The 17,921-nt window shown below is 42.9% G+C and overlaps 1 protein-coding gene across 1 annotated transcript in view; it reads left to right on the forward strand.

Moving 5' to 3' along the window:
* FAM221B (family with sequence similarity 221 member B) overlaps positions 1 to 17,921 on the forward strand; it is a 35,841-nt gene that overhangs the window by 10,308 nt on the left and 7,612 nt on the right. Inside the window, exons 3-5 of the mRNA XM_030191853.1 lie at positions 1,604 to 1,714; positions 2,051 to 2,254; positions 16,896 to 17,015. Coding sequence (XP_030047713.1) covers positions 1,604 to 1,714; positions 2,051 to 2,254; positions 16,896 to 17,015 — 435 coding nt within the window. The remainder of the gene's footprint in view (positions 1 to 1,603; positions 1,715 to 2,050; positions 2,255 to 16,895; positions 17,016 to 17,921) is intronic.

Here is a 17,921-nt window from a genome sequence, read left to right on the forward strand (position 1 = left end):
CAGAGAGAGGGAGGGAGGACCTGACACCAGAGAGAGGGGGGGGGGAGGTATCTCTGTCACACACACTCTCTCTCTCCCTCTCACAGTCAATGTCTTTCTCTCTCTCACTCTCACACACTGTCTCTCACACACTCTATGTCTCACACTGTATCACATTCACTCTCTATGTGTCACACAGTCACTCACACACTCTCTTCGTCTCATACACCCAGTCTCACAGAGTCTGTGTCTCACACACTCTCTCTCTCTCTCACACACACTCTCTCTCACACTTTGTCTCACATACGCACTTGCATACACTCTCATTCTCACACACACACTCTCTCTCTCACAGACACTCTCGCACCCAGACTCTCTCTCTCTTTCTCACACATACACACTCGCACATTCACTCTCTCTCTCACACACAGTCACTCTCACATACACTCTCTCAAACATACACACTCCGAGGAAAACCTTGCTAGCGCCCGTTTCATTTGTGTCAGAAACGGGCCTGTTTTACTAGTATATATATATAATTTATTGCTAGATATTGTTAATTGCGTGCATGTATATATTTGCACAATACTGTAAATGTCTTCACATATGTAAGTAATAAAATGATGTGGCCATAATAAATTCCACTCTTGTTCTCAGATAATTCGTCAGGTGTGGGTATATAGAATGTGTGATGTGACGAAAGGAGAGTGCCAAGATAGAGAGATGCACTGGCAGAGCTGTGTCTGGGGGTGTCAGTACTGAAATGCAGGATGTGCTGTAGTGGAGAAGTGAGGTGCATTGGCAGAGCTGTGTTTGGGGGTCTCGGTACTAGAATGCAGGAGGTACTGCAGGGCAGGAGTGAGGTGTATGAGCTGTGTCTGGGGGTCTAAGTAATGGAATGCAGGAAATGCTGCAGCGCAGGAATGAGGTGCACTGGTACAGCTGTGCCTGGGTCTCAGTACTGAAATGCAAAAGGTTCTGCAGTGCAGTGCATTGGCAGAGGTGTGTTTGGGGGTCACAGTACTGGAATGCAGGAGGTGCTGCAGGGCATGAATGAGGTGCATTGGTAGAGCTGTGTCTGGGGTTCTCAGTTCTGGAATGAAGGAAGTGCTGCAGTGTAGGAGTGAGGTGCATTGGCAGAGGTGTGCCTGGGGGTCACAGTATGGGAATGCAGGAGATGATGCAGTGCAGGAATGAGGTGCACTGGCAAAGCTGTGTCTGGTGTTTCAGTACTGAAATACAGGAGGAGCTGCAGTATAGGAGTGAAGTGCGTGAGTAGTGGGATACAGGAATGAGGTGCATTAGCAGATGTGTTTCTGGGGATCTCAGTAGTGGAATTCAGGAGGTGCTGCAGGGCAGGGGGTGATGTACATTGGCAGAGCTGTGCTGAGGCTGGGTGGTGGAGGGTTGTCAGTACTGGAATGGAAGAGGTTGCTGGCAAATTAGTAAGCAGGAGAGGGTGGGCAGCCTCTTAAACATCCTAACTCCCTCACAAACAGGAGACCAGTGAATTGTTAGTAAATTAATTCAGCTCCATCAAAGATAGCAGATAAGGAGGCAGGAATGGAGGGACTCCCAGAAATCCCTGCCCAGAATACTTACTCTCCCGTCTCCGCCCCTGCAGGTATATATATTGGCTGGAGATGTCCAGAATACCACTGGGACTGCTTCAGACTAGGTGACCAGGCAAAGTGCTTCTGTGGCCACTTGTTAGGAGAACATCAGAAATATACAGGTATGTGAGAGTGTGAAAGTGTGTGTTCCCATGTGTGTAGCCATGTGCGATACTGTGATGTACGTGTCTTGCTGACCACGCTTCTCCTCTGTCTGATTGTCGAGTTCGTAGTGGTCCCAGTTCCTCCACCTTGGTGGTTGATCTTTGTTTGATACTGTGATGTTACATGTCTATGGGAAGTTCATATAGGTCCATGTACCCATGTGTGATAGTGTGAAGGTATACGTCTGTGGGATGTCCTTACGGGTATGTCTACCCATGTGAAGATATGAATCCCTGGGAAGTCCCAAGTCTCTAAATTCTTACTCTGATCACTTTTCTATTCTTGTACCGTAGGAAGAAGTAGGAGGGTGCCCTGTGTGGTTATGAGATGTGGCTGCCAAGCCTTTAAGTTCATTCCTTCATGCCCTGAAGAGGTGGGGGAGATGTGGTTGAAGAAGAGGTTTAATTTTGATGCAGCAGCCTGGAGAGCAAAATGCCGATGCAAGCATACCCATGAAGAGCATCAGCCAACGGGGCAACATGCTTGCAAGGTTAAAGGTGAGACCCAGGGGCCAATATACAGGGGACGGACCAGCAGGATAGGGCGGAGGGACCAGAATTCAGGGGATATGCCTACAGGATGGTGTATCCAAGAAGAACACCTGCCAATTGTTGGATTATTTGTAGTAAATAATTAGCAGATTTTAGTACACACAGCTTCAGCTTTAGAAATGTTAATTTCTTTCTTCATCTCTCTCTCATTCACCCCAGAATAATTCACTGCTGAGTCACTTTAAAGTTGAAGTAACAAAACATCTGTTTACTCACAGTTTGTAGTTAGATTATAATCAGACAGGCTTATATATACATATTACTATACATTTGTATTATCAGCTCCTTCCATGTGCTTAGATGGTAATGGATGCTCACACCACCATAGATCCTCTCAGGTTAGGAGAGATCATGAGCTCCATGTGCTCCATGTGCTGCATCTGCTGCATCTAACCCCCACAGGAAGTTGCATAGCTGTGTGACCTCTCTAAGTAATTCACATCAGAGGTCACAGAGTAATCACAGAGAAATAATAGGTGACAGGCAATGCATGTAAAATACAATTACATTCCAACAAACCCCTTCTCATGCATAACTGTCATGCAATTATTTATTCATACAAAGTCCAAGCTTTATACGCAGATTCACAAAATGTTCTCTGGGTAACGGTTTGGTCATGATGTCAGCTGTCATCTCACTGGTGTGACAATAGTGTAGACTGATGACCCCTTCTTTCGCCAACTCTCGCACGTTGTGGTATTTCGTTGCGATGTGCTTGGTGCGTGACTGAACCTTGTCATTCTGTGACAGTCGGATGCAGCTCTGATTATCTTCCATTATCTGGATTGGTCTCTGTTCAGCTATTCCAAAATCCAGCAAAAGTTTTTCAATCCACATCAGTTCTCTGCACGCTTCCGATACGGCCACGTATTCAGCTTCTGTAGAAGACAAACTCACAATACTTTGTTTATGACTGGCCCATGAAATGTGTACATTTCCATACATAAACACATATCCACTTGTGGATTTATAATCAGAATGATCCCCTGCCCAATCTGAATCACAGTAACATATTAGTTTTGGATTACTATTGGCTGAAATCTTTAATTTACAATCAATGGTACCCTTTAAATACCTTACCATCCTTTTAACTGCAGTCCAATCTGATTTGGTAGGTGAGCTGACCCTTCTGCTCAAAATTCCTACTGCATTTGCTATATCAGCCCTGTATGTGGTAGCTAGATATAAAAGCTTACCTATGGCTGATCTATATTGGATGTTATCTGGTAAAGGTTCTCTTACTGTTTCATCCTTCAGAAAATCAGTGATCATGGGAGTGCTTACAACTTGGGCATCTTGCATACCTAAACTTTCAATAAGCTCATTTATCTTCTGCTTCTGGCTTAGAAGATAAGAACCATCATTTTGTTTCTCAATTTCTATACCAAGATAGTATGACACATTACCAAGTTCTTTTATCTCAACATTGTGGTTTAAACACTTTACAATGTCCTTGTACTCTTGCTCACTTTTGCTTGCAATGAGCAGATCATCAACAAAAGCTAAAATGTATGCATATTGTCCATTTGTGCACCTAGTGTACAAACATTTATCTGCTTCACCTTGCTTAAATCCTAAATTTGTCAATATTTCATGCAATTTATCATTCCAACATTTTGCACTTTGCTTTAATCCATAAAGACCTTTGTTTAATTTACACACTAGCTGTCTTTGTTTTGTATTTATGAAACCTGTTGGTTGTTCCATGTACAAGTCTTCAGTTATTTCTCCGTGAAGAAATGCTGTTTTCACATCAATGTGGTTGACTTGCATGCCTTTTGAGACTGCAATGCTCAGAAGTGTTCTTATTGTCGTGTGTTTCACTACAGGTGCAAACACTTCATCAAAATCTTCTCCATATTTTTGAAGATATCCCTTTGCGACTAATCTTGCTTTATACCTTTCCACTTTTCCTTGTGCATTCCTTTTTAACTTGAATACCCATTTGCATCCTATAGCTTTCTTGCCAGGAGGTAATTTTGTAAGAATCCAAGTATTATTTTTATCCAATGCATCAATTTCTTCTTGTGCAGCTTTACGCCATTCAGCAGCTTCTTCTGCTGGCATTTTCTCAATCTCATCCCATGTTAAGGGCTCTTGAGCTTCTGCTGACTTTGTTAGGTAAGACAGTCTTGGGGGTGGAACACCTTTGTTTTCCCTGGATGAGCGTCTGACAACAGGTTGGTCTGACCTTTCCGCATCCTCTATATCTGAGAGTCCTTCTCCAATTGATTCCCCTTCTCCAACTGTACTGTCTTCTTCAATGATCCTTTCTGTGTCTGCTTCCTCTGTCTGTTCCTCGTTAGATACAGATGAGTTGCTTTCAGACATCTGCCTTGGTATGGCATTTATATACACTGGCATGTCTATTATGGTTCTAGTTTCATATTCTGGATGATAAGGCTCATCTGGGATAATCCAGCCTTTATCAACCCTTTTGTTTTCATCAAAATATGTAACATGTCTTATGCCAACAATGCCAGTTTTCAGATTCAAAATTCTATATCCTTTGTGTCCTGGAGCATAGCCAACTAAAATGCCCCTTTCTGTTGTGGAATCCAGCTTATGCCTTCTTTGCTTTGGTATATGAGCATATGCTGTACTTCCAAATGTTCTTATATGTGACAGGTTTGGCTTCCTACCATGCCATGTCTCATGTGGTGTGCGCTCAGCGCCTTTAGTTGGCATTCTGTTTTGTAGGTACACTGCTGTGAGAATGGCTTCCCCCATAGTCTTTTAGGGAGATTGCTATCTGACAGCATACATCTGGTCATTTCCACAAGTGACCTAAATTTTCTCTCTGCAACAGAATTTTGCTCTGGTGTATAAGCTACTGTTGTGATATGCTGAATGCCTTCTTGTTCTAGAAATGTGCGCATGCTGTGTGAAGTGAACTCACCACCATTGTCGGTCTGAAGAACCTTTGGTTTTCTTTCAAATTTATTGCTCACCATGGCTACGTATTTCTTCAGCATGTCTGTGACTTGACTTTTCTCTTTCAGCAAATAGGCCACACAGTATCTAGAGAAATCATCCAAGAATATTAGCACAAATCTGTTATTTCCCAATGATGGGATATTAAACGGTCCACATAAGTCACTGTGTATTAAGTCCAGCACTTTATTACTCCTATTTCCTGTGTATGCAGGAAATGAGGGTCTCACACCTTTTTGAGTAACACAGTCTATGCATTTCTCCATTTTACCAGCATCTGCACTTATCTGAATGCCGGTGGCCAGTTGCTTACTGTAAAGATCCTGGATCACCTTAGAATCACGATGTCCCAGGCGGCGGTGCCAGATTTCCAGACTACATTTACCATCATTCTTCCTTACTTGCGCCATATGTGAGGCTTCACCTGAAATGTTCAGCTTATAAACATCATTATGCATAAAAGCTTCAGCATACACTTCATCATTTTTAGAGATTGTGCACTTACTGTTTTCAAAATGAATCACAAATCCCTTCTTATCTAATGTAGATACACTAAGCATATTGCAAACTGCTTGGGGAATATACAAGACATCACTTACAGGAATTTCTTTAACTTCATTAGACACTTTGCATTTTAAGAATCCAATACCTTTTGCTTGGATCTTAGCAGTCCCTGCGTTTGCAGTTTTAAGAATACCTTCCTCTGGACACATTTCCTGAAAGAAATTCTTACAATTGGTTAAATGGCATGTGCTCCCCGAATCCAAAATCCAAGTACTTTCATTTGAATTTTTATTTACCATAGTCAAAGATTTTTCTGCCATTAGAAAGCCCTTGTGTTTATCTTTGTCCTTCATACATTTCCTGGTTTGAAAATTCTTTACTTCCATTGGCTTAGGTGAGCTAGAGGGAGTGTTTTGTGTTTCCTTACACCATTTAGATACATGTCCCTCCTTTCCACATGAGTAGCAAATCAGCTTGCCCTTGGGTGGAGTTTTCCCATAGCTCCGCCTTTCTCTGTTCTTTGCCAAGAAATTTGTTTCATTTCTCTCTGACTGACTTTGAGAACACATCTCCTCAGAATCATTTATTATGCATTCCTGCCTTAGTTTTGATGTTGCCTGTTCAAAAGATTGCCCTTCAATGGCCTCATTTACAGACCTAAAAACATCAAACTTCTTTGATAGTGAGGTAAAAAGAAATGCTCTTTTCAATGCATCACACATGGGAATTCCTGAAAGTTCTAACTTTTGAAATGAAGACATAAGATGCATAATGTGATCATTACATTTACTTTTATCCCTTAATTTGGTTTCATTCAACTCTGCCAGCCAAATTGGTTGCTGCTTTGCATATGTAGTTGCATACATAGTTCTCAGTTTATATAAAATGTCCTTTGGTGTATCTTTTCCCTCCACTAATATGGCTTGTTTCTCTGAGAGAGCTTCCAAAAGCATGCACTTCACATAATAGTTTGCATTGTCCCATTCAGCCATATTTTCAGCTGTTCTGTCTTGGTCTAAGCATATATCTAATCTTTTTGCTCGAAGGAGACATATGAATCTTAGTTCCCACTGCTGATAATTAAACTCAGTTAATTTAGGCACCTTGAGAGAATAGAACAATGGTGAATTTCTTCCCTCAGCCATTTTCTTAGCCTTCTGTCTGCTGTGTGGGGGGGGAGAGAGAGACAGACTGAATCTTTCCTTTAAAACTTAAGAGAAAAATGTGGCCTTTTTTTCTGCCTGGTAATATTTCTCTTCTTTTTCAATTCCTGAGCCCTGGGCCCATAACCCTTTTGTTGGATTATTTGTAGTAAATAATTAGCAGATTTTAGTACACACAGCTTCAGCTTTAGAAATGTTAATTTCTTTCTTCATCTCTCTCTCATTCACCCCTGAATAATTCACTGCTGAGTCACTTTAAAGTTGAAGTAACAAAACATCTGTTTACTCACAGTTTGTAGTTAGATTATAATCAGACAGGCTTATATATACATATTACTATACATTTGTATTATCAGCTCCTTCCATGTGCTTAGATGGTAATGGATGCTCACACCACCATAGATCCTCTCAGGTTAGGAGAGATCATGAGCTCCATGTGCTCCATGTGCTGCATCTGCTGCATCTAACCCCCACAGGAAGTTGCATAGCTGTGTGACCTCTCTAAGTAATTCACATCAGAGGTCACAGAGTAATCACAGAGAAATAATAGGTGACAGGCAATGCATGTAAAATACAATTACATTCCAACACCAATGGGGGATTATTATTATTAACATTTGTATAGTGCTACTAGACGCAAGCAGCGCTGAACACCTGACATAGAGAGACAGTCCCTGCTCAATAGAGCTTACAATCTAAAAAGTAATACAGACAGACAAGACAATTAAGGGCAATGTCAATTAAGGTAATTAAGACAAGACAATTAAGGGTGCTGGAAGTATTGAGTGAGAAGGAACAAGGGGAGGCAATTGAGTAGTAGCTAGGTGCCAAAAGCAGTGGTGAAAAGGTGGATTTTCAGCATAGATTTGAAAACAGGTAGATGGAGCTAGACATATAGGCTCAGGAAGTCCATTCCAGGCATAAGGTGCCGCGAGGGAAAAGGGACAAAGCCTGGAGTTAGCGGTGGAGGAGAAGGGGGACGGCAAGAGAGATTTGTCCAGCGAGCGGTGGTCATGGGGAGGAATGTATGGAGAGATGAGAGCGGAGAGGTAATGGGGGACTGCAGAATGGATGCATATAAAGGTCAGTAAGAGAAGTTTGAATTGTATGCGGAAGCGGACAGAGAAGTGACTTGAGGAGTGGGCTAGTGTGGGTATAACGATTTTGGTGGAAAATAAGCCGTGCTGCAGAATTTTGCACAGACTGGAGAGGAGAGAGATGACTGAGTGGAAGACCAGTGAGAAGTAAATTGCAATAATCCAAACGAGAGGTGACAAGATCAGAGGTGAGACCATGGGACTGAGGTTCAAGTTCAGATTCAATTTTATTCGATAAAGTTAAAATCTAACTAGTTTACAAAGAGAAATATCATGGGGGAAGGAGAATCAACATGCACACAAATACTTTGCAATTTCAGATTGTATTTTTCTTATCCGTTCATGGGAAAATCAACATCTGCTGAAACCAGATGTGTTAAAGAGACAAAGCTTCTCTATTTCAGCAATGATTTGTCAACGGTTCCAGCTAGTATTACAATATATTTAAGTGAGCAATTGTAATTTGAAACAGCTTTCAGAATTTGGGGTGTAAGTTTGGATACACAGTTATCAATGAAACATCAGGTAAATCAGTCATATAAGAGAATGTTTTTTTAAACTTCGTAAGTTAAGAACGATTAGATCTATATTATTACCTGATCGCTTTTGAATGATAGTACAAGCTATTATTTTTTCTTAGTTAGATTACTGCGATGTGCTGTGTGTTAGTTTACATTCTAATTTTGTTGATGGGCTGCAGCTTCTCCAGACTGTTGCAGCAAAATTGATATTTAATTGTTCCAGATTCGATCATGTAACTCCTTTATTGAGAAATTTGCTTTGTTTATTTATTTATTGCATTTGTATCCCACATTTTCCCACCTCTTTGCAGGTTCAATGTGGCTTACAATACATGAATGGTGGAAATACATTAGAAATAGACATTTAGTGTTACAGAAGGATCTTGGTCAACATGATAATGATAAAACATGATAGTAATGTTACAAGCAGATATTGTTAGAAGTCCTGAATGTATGTGGAGGAGTTGTGTGCATTCACATTGGTTGATCTTTCTGGTATGCCTTGTTAAAGAGATGGGTCTTCAGGAGTTTACGGAAGCTCGTTAGTTCGTGGATCGTTTTTAAGTTGCGCGGCAATGCATTCCATAACTGTGTGCTCAAGTAGGTAAAGTTTGACGCGTGCATTAGTTTGTATTTTAGACCTTTGCAGTTAGGGAAGTGAAGATTAAGGAATGTGCAGGATGATCTTTTGGCATTCCTGGGTGGTAGGTCTATCAGGTCTGACATGTAGGCTGGTGCATCTCCGTGAATGATTTTGTGAACTGGGGAGCATAATTTGAACGTGATGCGTTCTTTAAGTGGGAGCCAGTGTAGTGTTTCTCATAGGGGTTTAGCACTTTCATATTTTGTTTTACCGAATATGAGTCTAGCTGCAGTATTCTGGGCTGTTTGAAGTTTCTTGATTATTTGCTCTTTACAACCGGCGTAGAGTGCGTTGCAGTAGTCTAGATGGCTAAGCACCATTGATTGTACCAGGTTACGGAAAACAGTCCTTGGGAAGAAAGGTCTTACTCTTTTTAATTTCCACATGGAGTGGAACATCTTCTTGGTTGTGTTTTTCGCGTGGCTTTCAAGTGTTAGGTGTCGATCGATGGTAACTCCGAGAATTTTTAGGTTGTCTGAAATTGGCAGGTTCAGATTTGGTGTGTTAATGGCGGTGAATTTGTTCTTGTTATGTTGAGAGGTGAGTATTAGGCATTGAGTTTTTTCTGCATTAAGTTTCAGCTGAAATGTATTCGCCCATGAGTGCATGATCTGGAGACTTTGGTTGATGTCATTGGAAATTTCCTTTAGATCTTGTTTAAATGGGATGTAGATCGTTACGTCATCTGCATATATGTATGGGTTGAGGTTTTGGTTTGATAATAGTTGGCCATTTTGCTTTATATTTAAGATTGCTAGTTTCATTTAGCATTAAGTGTGACATCATCTACCTAGAAGAATTATGTTGTGCCATGATAAAAACTGTGTTTTGCATTTTAGCTGTGAAGACAATATTTGTTTTTAAAAATTTCTGATTTCTTGTTCTTGTTTCTTTTTTTAAATATTTTTTTCAATTAATGTTAATTATTAGTTTGTTTAATTTAAAAATTTCTTTTAATTACTGTTTCAAACAATTTAAATCTAAATGTTTTTATCTGTTTTATTGTTGTCATTTTGATTGATATATTTATGTATGTTTAATACAGACCCCTAACGCAGGCGCTAGGTGCCGAAACACGGCCCGAGTCGGGTCTATCTTGGAATACCAACAGTTGTTAATAAAGAATCGTTTCCCATTTTCCTAAGGCTCTTGGTGCTTCTGTGGTTTTCTGTATTGTCAGAAATGACATGTGCTGGAGATGGGAAGTTCTGAATTGCTGCACGCCAAGGTCAGTGGCGAACAGATACAGATATTTATGTGTATTCCGCACACAACACTTTTGTGATATTGATATCCTGCACGTAACATTTTTGTGGACTGGTTTGGGATGAGTCTAGGTTAGTGTTGAACCTCAACTCCTGTTCCAAGTCCTAGATCTACATCTAGGACCCAGGTGACTCAAGAGCCCTCTGCTCCGTGTTGTAAACTTGGCAGCAGAGACGATCAAAGATCCTTCCAGGGAGCCCAGCTAGAAAATTCCTGGGGGCATATACAAGTATGCGGCTACATGGGTATGTACTATCCCTAAATGGGCAGCATAGGGAAAAAATTACCTTCTGGTTCCAGAGTACACATGGGAACCGACTTTTCAGAACGATTGAGGGTGCTAAACCCATCGCAAATGACCCCTTCTTGGAGAAAGTGGAAGGATCCGATCCATATTGGGGGGAGCTGGCACTTATGCAGGTACAGATATTTCCCAAATTCTATACATGGTACTTAAATTTGCACACGTCAAGCGTATAGAATAAAAAGGCAGTAAATAAATCCTAAAAAACAAATCAAATAATTAGCACTTAATTGGAGATTGTAAAGGGGTCCGCTTCCTCCGCTCAGGGTTGGGGCCGGCAGCCCGGTTAGGCTCACAGGTTTCCAGCAAAGAACCAGACTGCCATATGGACTTTAAGACCAAAGTGCTTTATTCTCAATTCAGTTCCACTCTCAAACTTGAAATGCAGTTCACAAACTGGGTTCAGGCCGGGTTCCAAACTTCAGCCAACATTCAGTTCCTTAACAGTTCAGGCCCACTTCCTTTGTACTACCTTCCCCTCTCCCTCAGAAGGGCTCAGTCAAAGTTCAGCCTGCTGTTCTATGCATCCCAATAATTCAACCCTTTCACAAACGGTCTCTTCAAATGAAACCACTACTTAATGCCCCTGTCCTCTTCACAACACCCAGGAGGACCCTGTACTAAACAGGGCTGGCAGCTTTCCTCCTACCTCACAGCACCACACCCCTGTGGCCTCTCACACTGCCTTCATGTGCTGGACAGGGCTACATTTACATTCTCACACTCCATGGCAGCTTACTCTCCCCCCCCCCCCCCCCAGGGAAGCTCCAGTGGCAGGCGCTTTCCGTCCCCACCTACTCCATGGCAGCTTCTCTCTCAATCAGTTTCCTCTCCCTCCTGGTGGCTGGGAGCCACCCAGAAATCCTTTCCCCCCCTCTCACAGCTGGAGGGAATTATATACTGGCGATGCAGCTAAGGGACTGAGCTTCACCTCCCCTTCTCCCTTTAGTGGGGAAGGGAGTAACTTGCTCCCCTAGCACTGAACCACTGCTCCCACTGCTGGGGTTGGAAATCCGTTCCACCCTTTTGGGGCTACCCTCCTCTCTCCTGCTTGCAAGGACTTCTGGGAACCGTAGTTCAGGGATTAGTTGCTTCTCTGTGGGGCACCGAATGCTAGCTTTGTCACAAGATAAGTACCAATAATTGGCCTTAACAAGCACTAATTAACATATGTACGGGTAACTGTCTTACGCCACTATTCTGTGAATTGAGTGCCTAAGTTCTCCCCTGTGCAACTCCAAAGGGGGAGGGGCATGGGCAGGTCAGATGTGTTCCCAAGATTTAGGCACAATATTACAGAATGGTGTCATATACACATCCAATGGCCATTAGTTAGGTGCCAGTATTTACACCAGCTTTTGGCAGGCATAAGTTTGGTGCGAGATACGTGCTAAGCTGATATTCTGTAAAGGTTGTTCCCTGCAGAATGATGGCTTAGCGCAGATCTTCCTGATTTCTGACTTTGGCTGCCATTTACTAAATCTACTCCATAAAATACATTTATCGTGGTGACCTCAGAAAAATCAAGTGTTTACAGTCTATCAAAAATACAAAAAACCAATACAAAGGACAAGTAAGAAAAACGATAAGAAAAGCAAAATATTTCACCGTCCTTGGATTAGAAGTTCTCAGTAATGTTCTTGTTACGTTGACCCCCTTGGAGGTGGAAGTGAGCCCTTGTGTGACTACTGAAAGGGTGGTCGAACTGACAAGCTTTGAAGCTTCGGGTTCTTCACCTGGACCGACAGCCGTTCCCCTTGGGTTAAGCCCTCAGGTGCAAGCGGCCATCAGGCCTCGTGAATTCTCAGACAAAGGTTGGAGCAGGTGAGAGGGGAAAGGCAGCAATCAGGAGAGATGTCGGTATCCAGGCAAAGGTCAGGTCAGGCAGCAATCTGGAGAGACGTTGGTATAGAGGCAGACGTCAGGTCAGGCAGCAATCAGAAGAGATGTCTGTATCCAGGCAAAGGTCAGATCAAGAAATAGTAAAATGTGTAGCACAAAGACAGAACCACAGAGGAAGATCAACCCTGAGGCTCTGAGTGAAGAGAGAGGTTGGAATAAAAGGAGAAGGCGGCTGACATCAGATCTCCACTCCCGTGCCATCAAGGACCCACCTGGAGATGCCCAGGAGAGATGCCCAACCAAGGGCATGCCCCAAAGGTGCCAGGATCGCCAAATATCCCTGGCCAGGACCCAAAAGCTTACCACCGGAGCCAGACCGCTGCTGGAACAGCCGTGCTTACACGCACCGGAAGTCAGAGGAGAAGGCCACCTCTGAGTGTGGCAGGAGTCAGCAGAAGCGCAGGGGGCATCGGCAGAGCACGGGAGAACTGGTATGTGACAGAACCCCACTCTTTAGGTTTCACCCCCGGATCCACGGCCCAGCTTGGAGGGATGGCGAGTATGAAAAGCCCTTGAACATTCATCACAGATTCCCAGGTGTTATCCTCTGGACTGAAACCCTTCCCGGAACGTAGATAAATGCCCCTATTGCTGTTGGGAGTCCAAGATGTCTTCCACCTCATATTCAGGGTCTGCCGTGACAGCCACAGTTCACCTGATAGACTGACCTGTGTGCCATCTGGAAGTAACATGTGGCTTCAACAGGGAATCATAGAAGGCGCTAGAGATTCTCTTGGTAGAGGGAAGTCAGAGGCGATAAGTCACAGCTCCTATGCATTACTGGATAGAAAAAGGTCCGATAAATCGAGGAGTGAATTTCAGAGATGGTGCTCAGAGTCAAAGGTGCTTAGTACTAACCCACACTTTTACACCTGGTTGGAAAATGGGAGTGGGTCTTATTAGTCAATCTGCTTGACGTTTGTAGGTTGTAGTTGCATGTTTCAAATGGCTCTGCACCTGGTCCCAGATTTTGCGCATGTCGAGGGTGATCTGTTGGGATCATGTGGGAGTGTCAGATGGTACTGGAATGGGCATGGGTATTCATGGATGCCGAACAAAGACAGCAAAGAAAGAAGACATATGTGATGATTCATGGAGGTGATTATTATATGCGAATTCCGTCCATGGGAGCAAGGAGGACCAATCATCCTGATGCTTGGTAATATACAAATGGAAGTAGATCTTCAAAATCTGGTTGAGGCACTCTGTCTGTTCATTGGTTTGTGGATGGTATGCAGATGGAAAGGCGAGTCTCACTCCCAAATAGGAACACAGTCATCGCCAAAAAAGGGGAAATGAATTGTACTCCACAGTCGTTAAGAATATGGGCTGGAAGTCCATGAAGGCATGAAGATATGTTGAAAAAAGGCATGTGCCAGATTAATGGCTGATGGAAGTTTCTGCATGGGCACGGTGGGCCATCTTGGTAAATGTCATGTGGGACCACCAGTAATAGTGAGATATCTGGTGCAGAGTTTTCTTAAAACCAGGATGGCCTGCCAGACTAGTGGAATGACCCCAGTGCATCATCTTTCTTCAGGCCCAGAGGGAAACTGGAGTTTTTCCCAAAGGAATGGAGAACTGAGAGAGCACCAGGATTTTGGCAGGGTCTATAATAAACTGTGTCTTCTCAAGCGGTTCTTCCTGACCAAATAATCTCGAAAGGGCTTCTCACAGGTGTTCATTTCTGCTGGTCAGAAGGTCAGAACCTGGCAAAAAAAAAGCACCCACCTAGCCTGACAAGAGTTCAGACACTTAGCCTCTTGGAGGTAAAGTAAATTTTTGTGGTCAGTAATGACCATGAATGTATGTAATGCTCCCTCCAAGAGATGTCTCCATTCTTCTAATGCCATCTTAAGGGCTAGAATTAGAAGTTCCCAATCTTCGATCGTGTAGTTTCTTTTGGAGGGAGTAAATTTCCTGGAGAAATAAGAACATTGCTGGAGACATCCTCCTGAATGGGATTGAGAGAGAACTGCTCCTGCTCCTACTGAGAAGGTGTTTACCTCCAGAATGAATGGTCGCGTAGGGAGCAGTGAGAAAGGCCTTATTTTTTAAATCCTGGAAGGCCTGGCATGCTTCCAGAGACCAGCTCCTTTTTTAAGAACAGGCAGGGGGGCTGCAGCTATAGAGTAATGATCTATAAATTGTAATAATTGGCAAATCCTAAAAAACGCTGAAGGGCTCGGAGTCTGGTGGGTTGGGACCATTGTTGGATCGCTTGGGTTTCCATGAATCCATCTGAAACCAGGGATTGGTTCTATTCAATAGTATCATGAGTAGTTTTGCAGAGGGGTTAGGAAATGTTTGTCTTTTAACAGATGACACTAAGGTCTGTACCAGTGAACCACATTATACACCTCTCTGCAATGCCCCTGCTGTATTTCAACATTTTGTTAATGACATCTTTCAAGACCTACTGTATTCACACGTGATTGTTTACTTGTATGATATCCTAATATTCTCTGTTTCTCCTGTGGAACATCCAGAACATGTCTGCGAGGTGCTCCAGCAACTCTAGGAAAATCATCTCTATGCCAAGTTGGAGAAGTGCGCCTTCCATCAGAATAAGATACACTTTTTAGGATATATAATATCTGTGGCCAGGTTTCAAATGGATTCATGGAAACCCAAGTGATCTAACAATGGTCCCAACCCACCAGACTCTCAGCCCTTTTCAATTCCAACTGATAAAAAGCTTGATGGAAGAAAGCCAGACAGAGCAAATGAAAAAAGTCCCAGATGATCATAACCTCATCGTTTTCCATGCTGTTCTCATGTTTTTCTCATTTACTCTGATGTCTGGCTTTCTTCCATCAAGATTTTTTATTAGTTGAAATTGGAATGTCCAAGATGATCATAACCTCTTTGTTTTCCATGCTGTTCTCATGTTTTTCTCATTTGCTCTGTCTGGCTTTCTTCCATCAAGCTTTTTATCAGTTGGAGTTGGAAAGTCCCAGATGATCATAACCTCTTTGTTTTCCATGCTGTTCTCATGTTTTTCTCATTTACCCTGATGTCTGGCTTTCTTCCATCAAGCGTTTTATCAGTTGGAATTGGAATGTCCCAGACGATCATAACCTCTTCGTTTTCCATGCTGGTCTCATGTTTTTCTCTTTTGTCCCGTCTGGCTTTCTTCCATCAAGTGCTTTATCAGTTGGAATTGGAATATCCCAGACGATCATAACCTCTTCGTTTTCCATGCTGGTCTCATGTTTTTCTCGTTTATCCTGTCTGGCTTTCTTCCATCAAGTGCTTTATCAGTTGGAATTGGAATGTCCCAGACGATCATAACCTCTTCGTTTTCCATGTTGGTCTCATGTTTTTTCTCGTTTATCCTGTCTGGTTTTCTTCCATCAAGCGTTTTATCAGTTGGAACTGGAATGTCCCAGATGATCATAACCTCTTCGTTTTCCATGCTGGTCTCATGTTTTTCTCGATTATCCTGTCTGGCTTTCTTCCATCAAGTGCTTTATCAGTTGGAATTGGAATGTCCCAGGCGATCATAACCTCTTCATTTTCCATAATTCTCTTGAGGTCGTGATCCCAATGCATTTCTAGTACAGCAATCTAGTAATGCTTACAAAGTTTCCAGTGCATGAGACAAGCCATCTTATTGTGCCTTTAAATCTATAAAGCCTTCTCCCATCAGAACTTTACAGCCAGCTACAAGGTGTGTTAGCATTGCCAGCTCTTCCTTTCAGGGAGAATGGGGTTTTATTCTTCTTTTGAAATACTGAACTAGAGTGTGGAGCTGACAAAGCAGAAAAATTAGAAAGATTACAGTATATTTGGGGCCCAATATTCTAGGCATTGCATATTCGGGTTTGCGGAGCTGGCTAACACATAGCCAGTTATGTGCAAATTCAGCACCCTCATAAAGATAGGACTGACTTTTTTGCAATCTCTTTTATGTGGTTAACCTGGCTGGTTTAGTTCTGAATATCAGCACTTAACTGGCCAAGTGCCGACTGCACCTCCGGAATGTCCCCAAAATAGCCAGATTTGAGTTTGGAGCTAACCGGTCAAGTGCCACTGAAAATGACCGGTTATTCCCGAACAGGAAATTTAACCAGCCAGGAGCCATTTCTGGCCGGTTAAATCACGTTGAGTATCGACCCCTTGGTTGCTTTCACTTGCTGGATAGCAAGGGCCAAAGGAAAGGTTCAGGGTTGCCTCATGTCTTCCATGCCTAGAAAGAATGCCCTTCTGCTCAAGGATGCCAGAATAAGGGGTTATTTCTGTTCCTACAGGGTGTCGCTGTGTGAGATTCGAGTCTGCATTTTTGTGTGCTGCCTGTGACAGAAAGTGGGAAGCACATGAAACGTTCTTCGAGACCACAGACATGAGGAGGGAGGCCAACTTGCCCTATGGTAAGGTATGCTGTGCTAGAACAAACCCACCTGCCCCATTGGAAGAAATCAAACTTATGTTAGGAACACTAAGCTAGATCAGCCCATCTAGCCAATAGTACGATGTAACGAAATAGAATGGGTCCATCTGTCGTAGGTTATGGAATGCTGGAATGGATCAATCCCACTTATGCCCTGACAAGGTGCACTGGGATACAGAAGCCCCACAAAAAACACTAGGTTAGAACAAGCTCAGCTCCCCTGGGATGGAACTAGCCCCAGACACCCTGTGTGCAAGGTTGAGATGGGTTAAGTGACTCTTGAACTCAAGGATATACCCACCTTCTTAACTCTTACCCTCCCTCCCAACGTCCTCCTGCTCACCTCATGCTTATCTACAATTCAGCCATTCCTCCCCTCCGCACTGTTTCCGCCTTCCTTCTTCCCAGTTGTGCTGCATAGACCAGCAGTTCTCAACCCTCTCTTAGGGGTTCTTTTACTAAGGTGCACTGAAAAATGGCCTGTGGTAGTGTAGACGCGTGTTTTGGGCACACGCAGAATCATTTATCAGTGCACCAGCAAAAAAAATGCTTTTTTAAAAAACGTTTTGCCGAAAATGGATGTGCGGCAAAATGAAAATTGCTGCGTGTCCATTTTGGGTCTGAGACCTTACCGCCAGCCATTGACCTAGCGATAAAGTCTCACGCGGTAATGACCTACGCGCATCAAATGCGACTTGGCGTATGTCCAATATGCGCATCTGAAAATAAAAATTATTTTTCGGACACGTGCGCCAAAAATGAAATTACTGCAAGACTTTTTGAAATTACTGCAAGACCTACATGGTAGCCGGGCGGTAACTCCATTTTGGCGTGCCTTGGGCATACGTAGACGCTTACGTGGCTTAGTACAAGGGCCCCTTAGCCT

This window comes from Microcaecilia unicolor, chromosome 2 (assembly GCF_901765095.1).
Source record: "Microcaecilia unicolor chromosome 2, aMicUni1.1, whole genome shotgun sequence".
Lineage (NCBI taxonomy): Eukaryota > Metazoa > Chordata > Amphibia > Gymnophiona > Siphonopidae > Microcaecilia > Microcaecilia unicolor.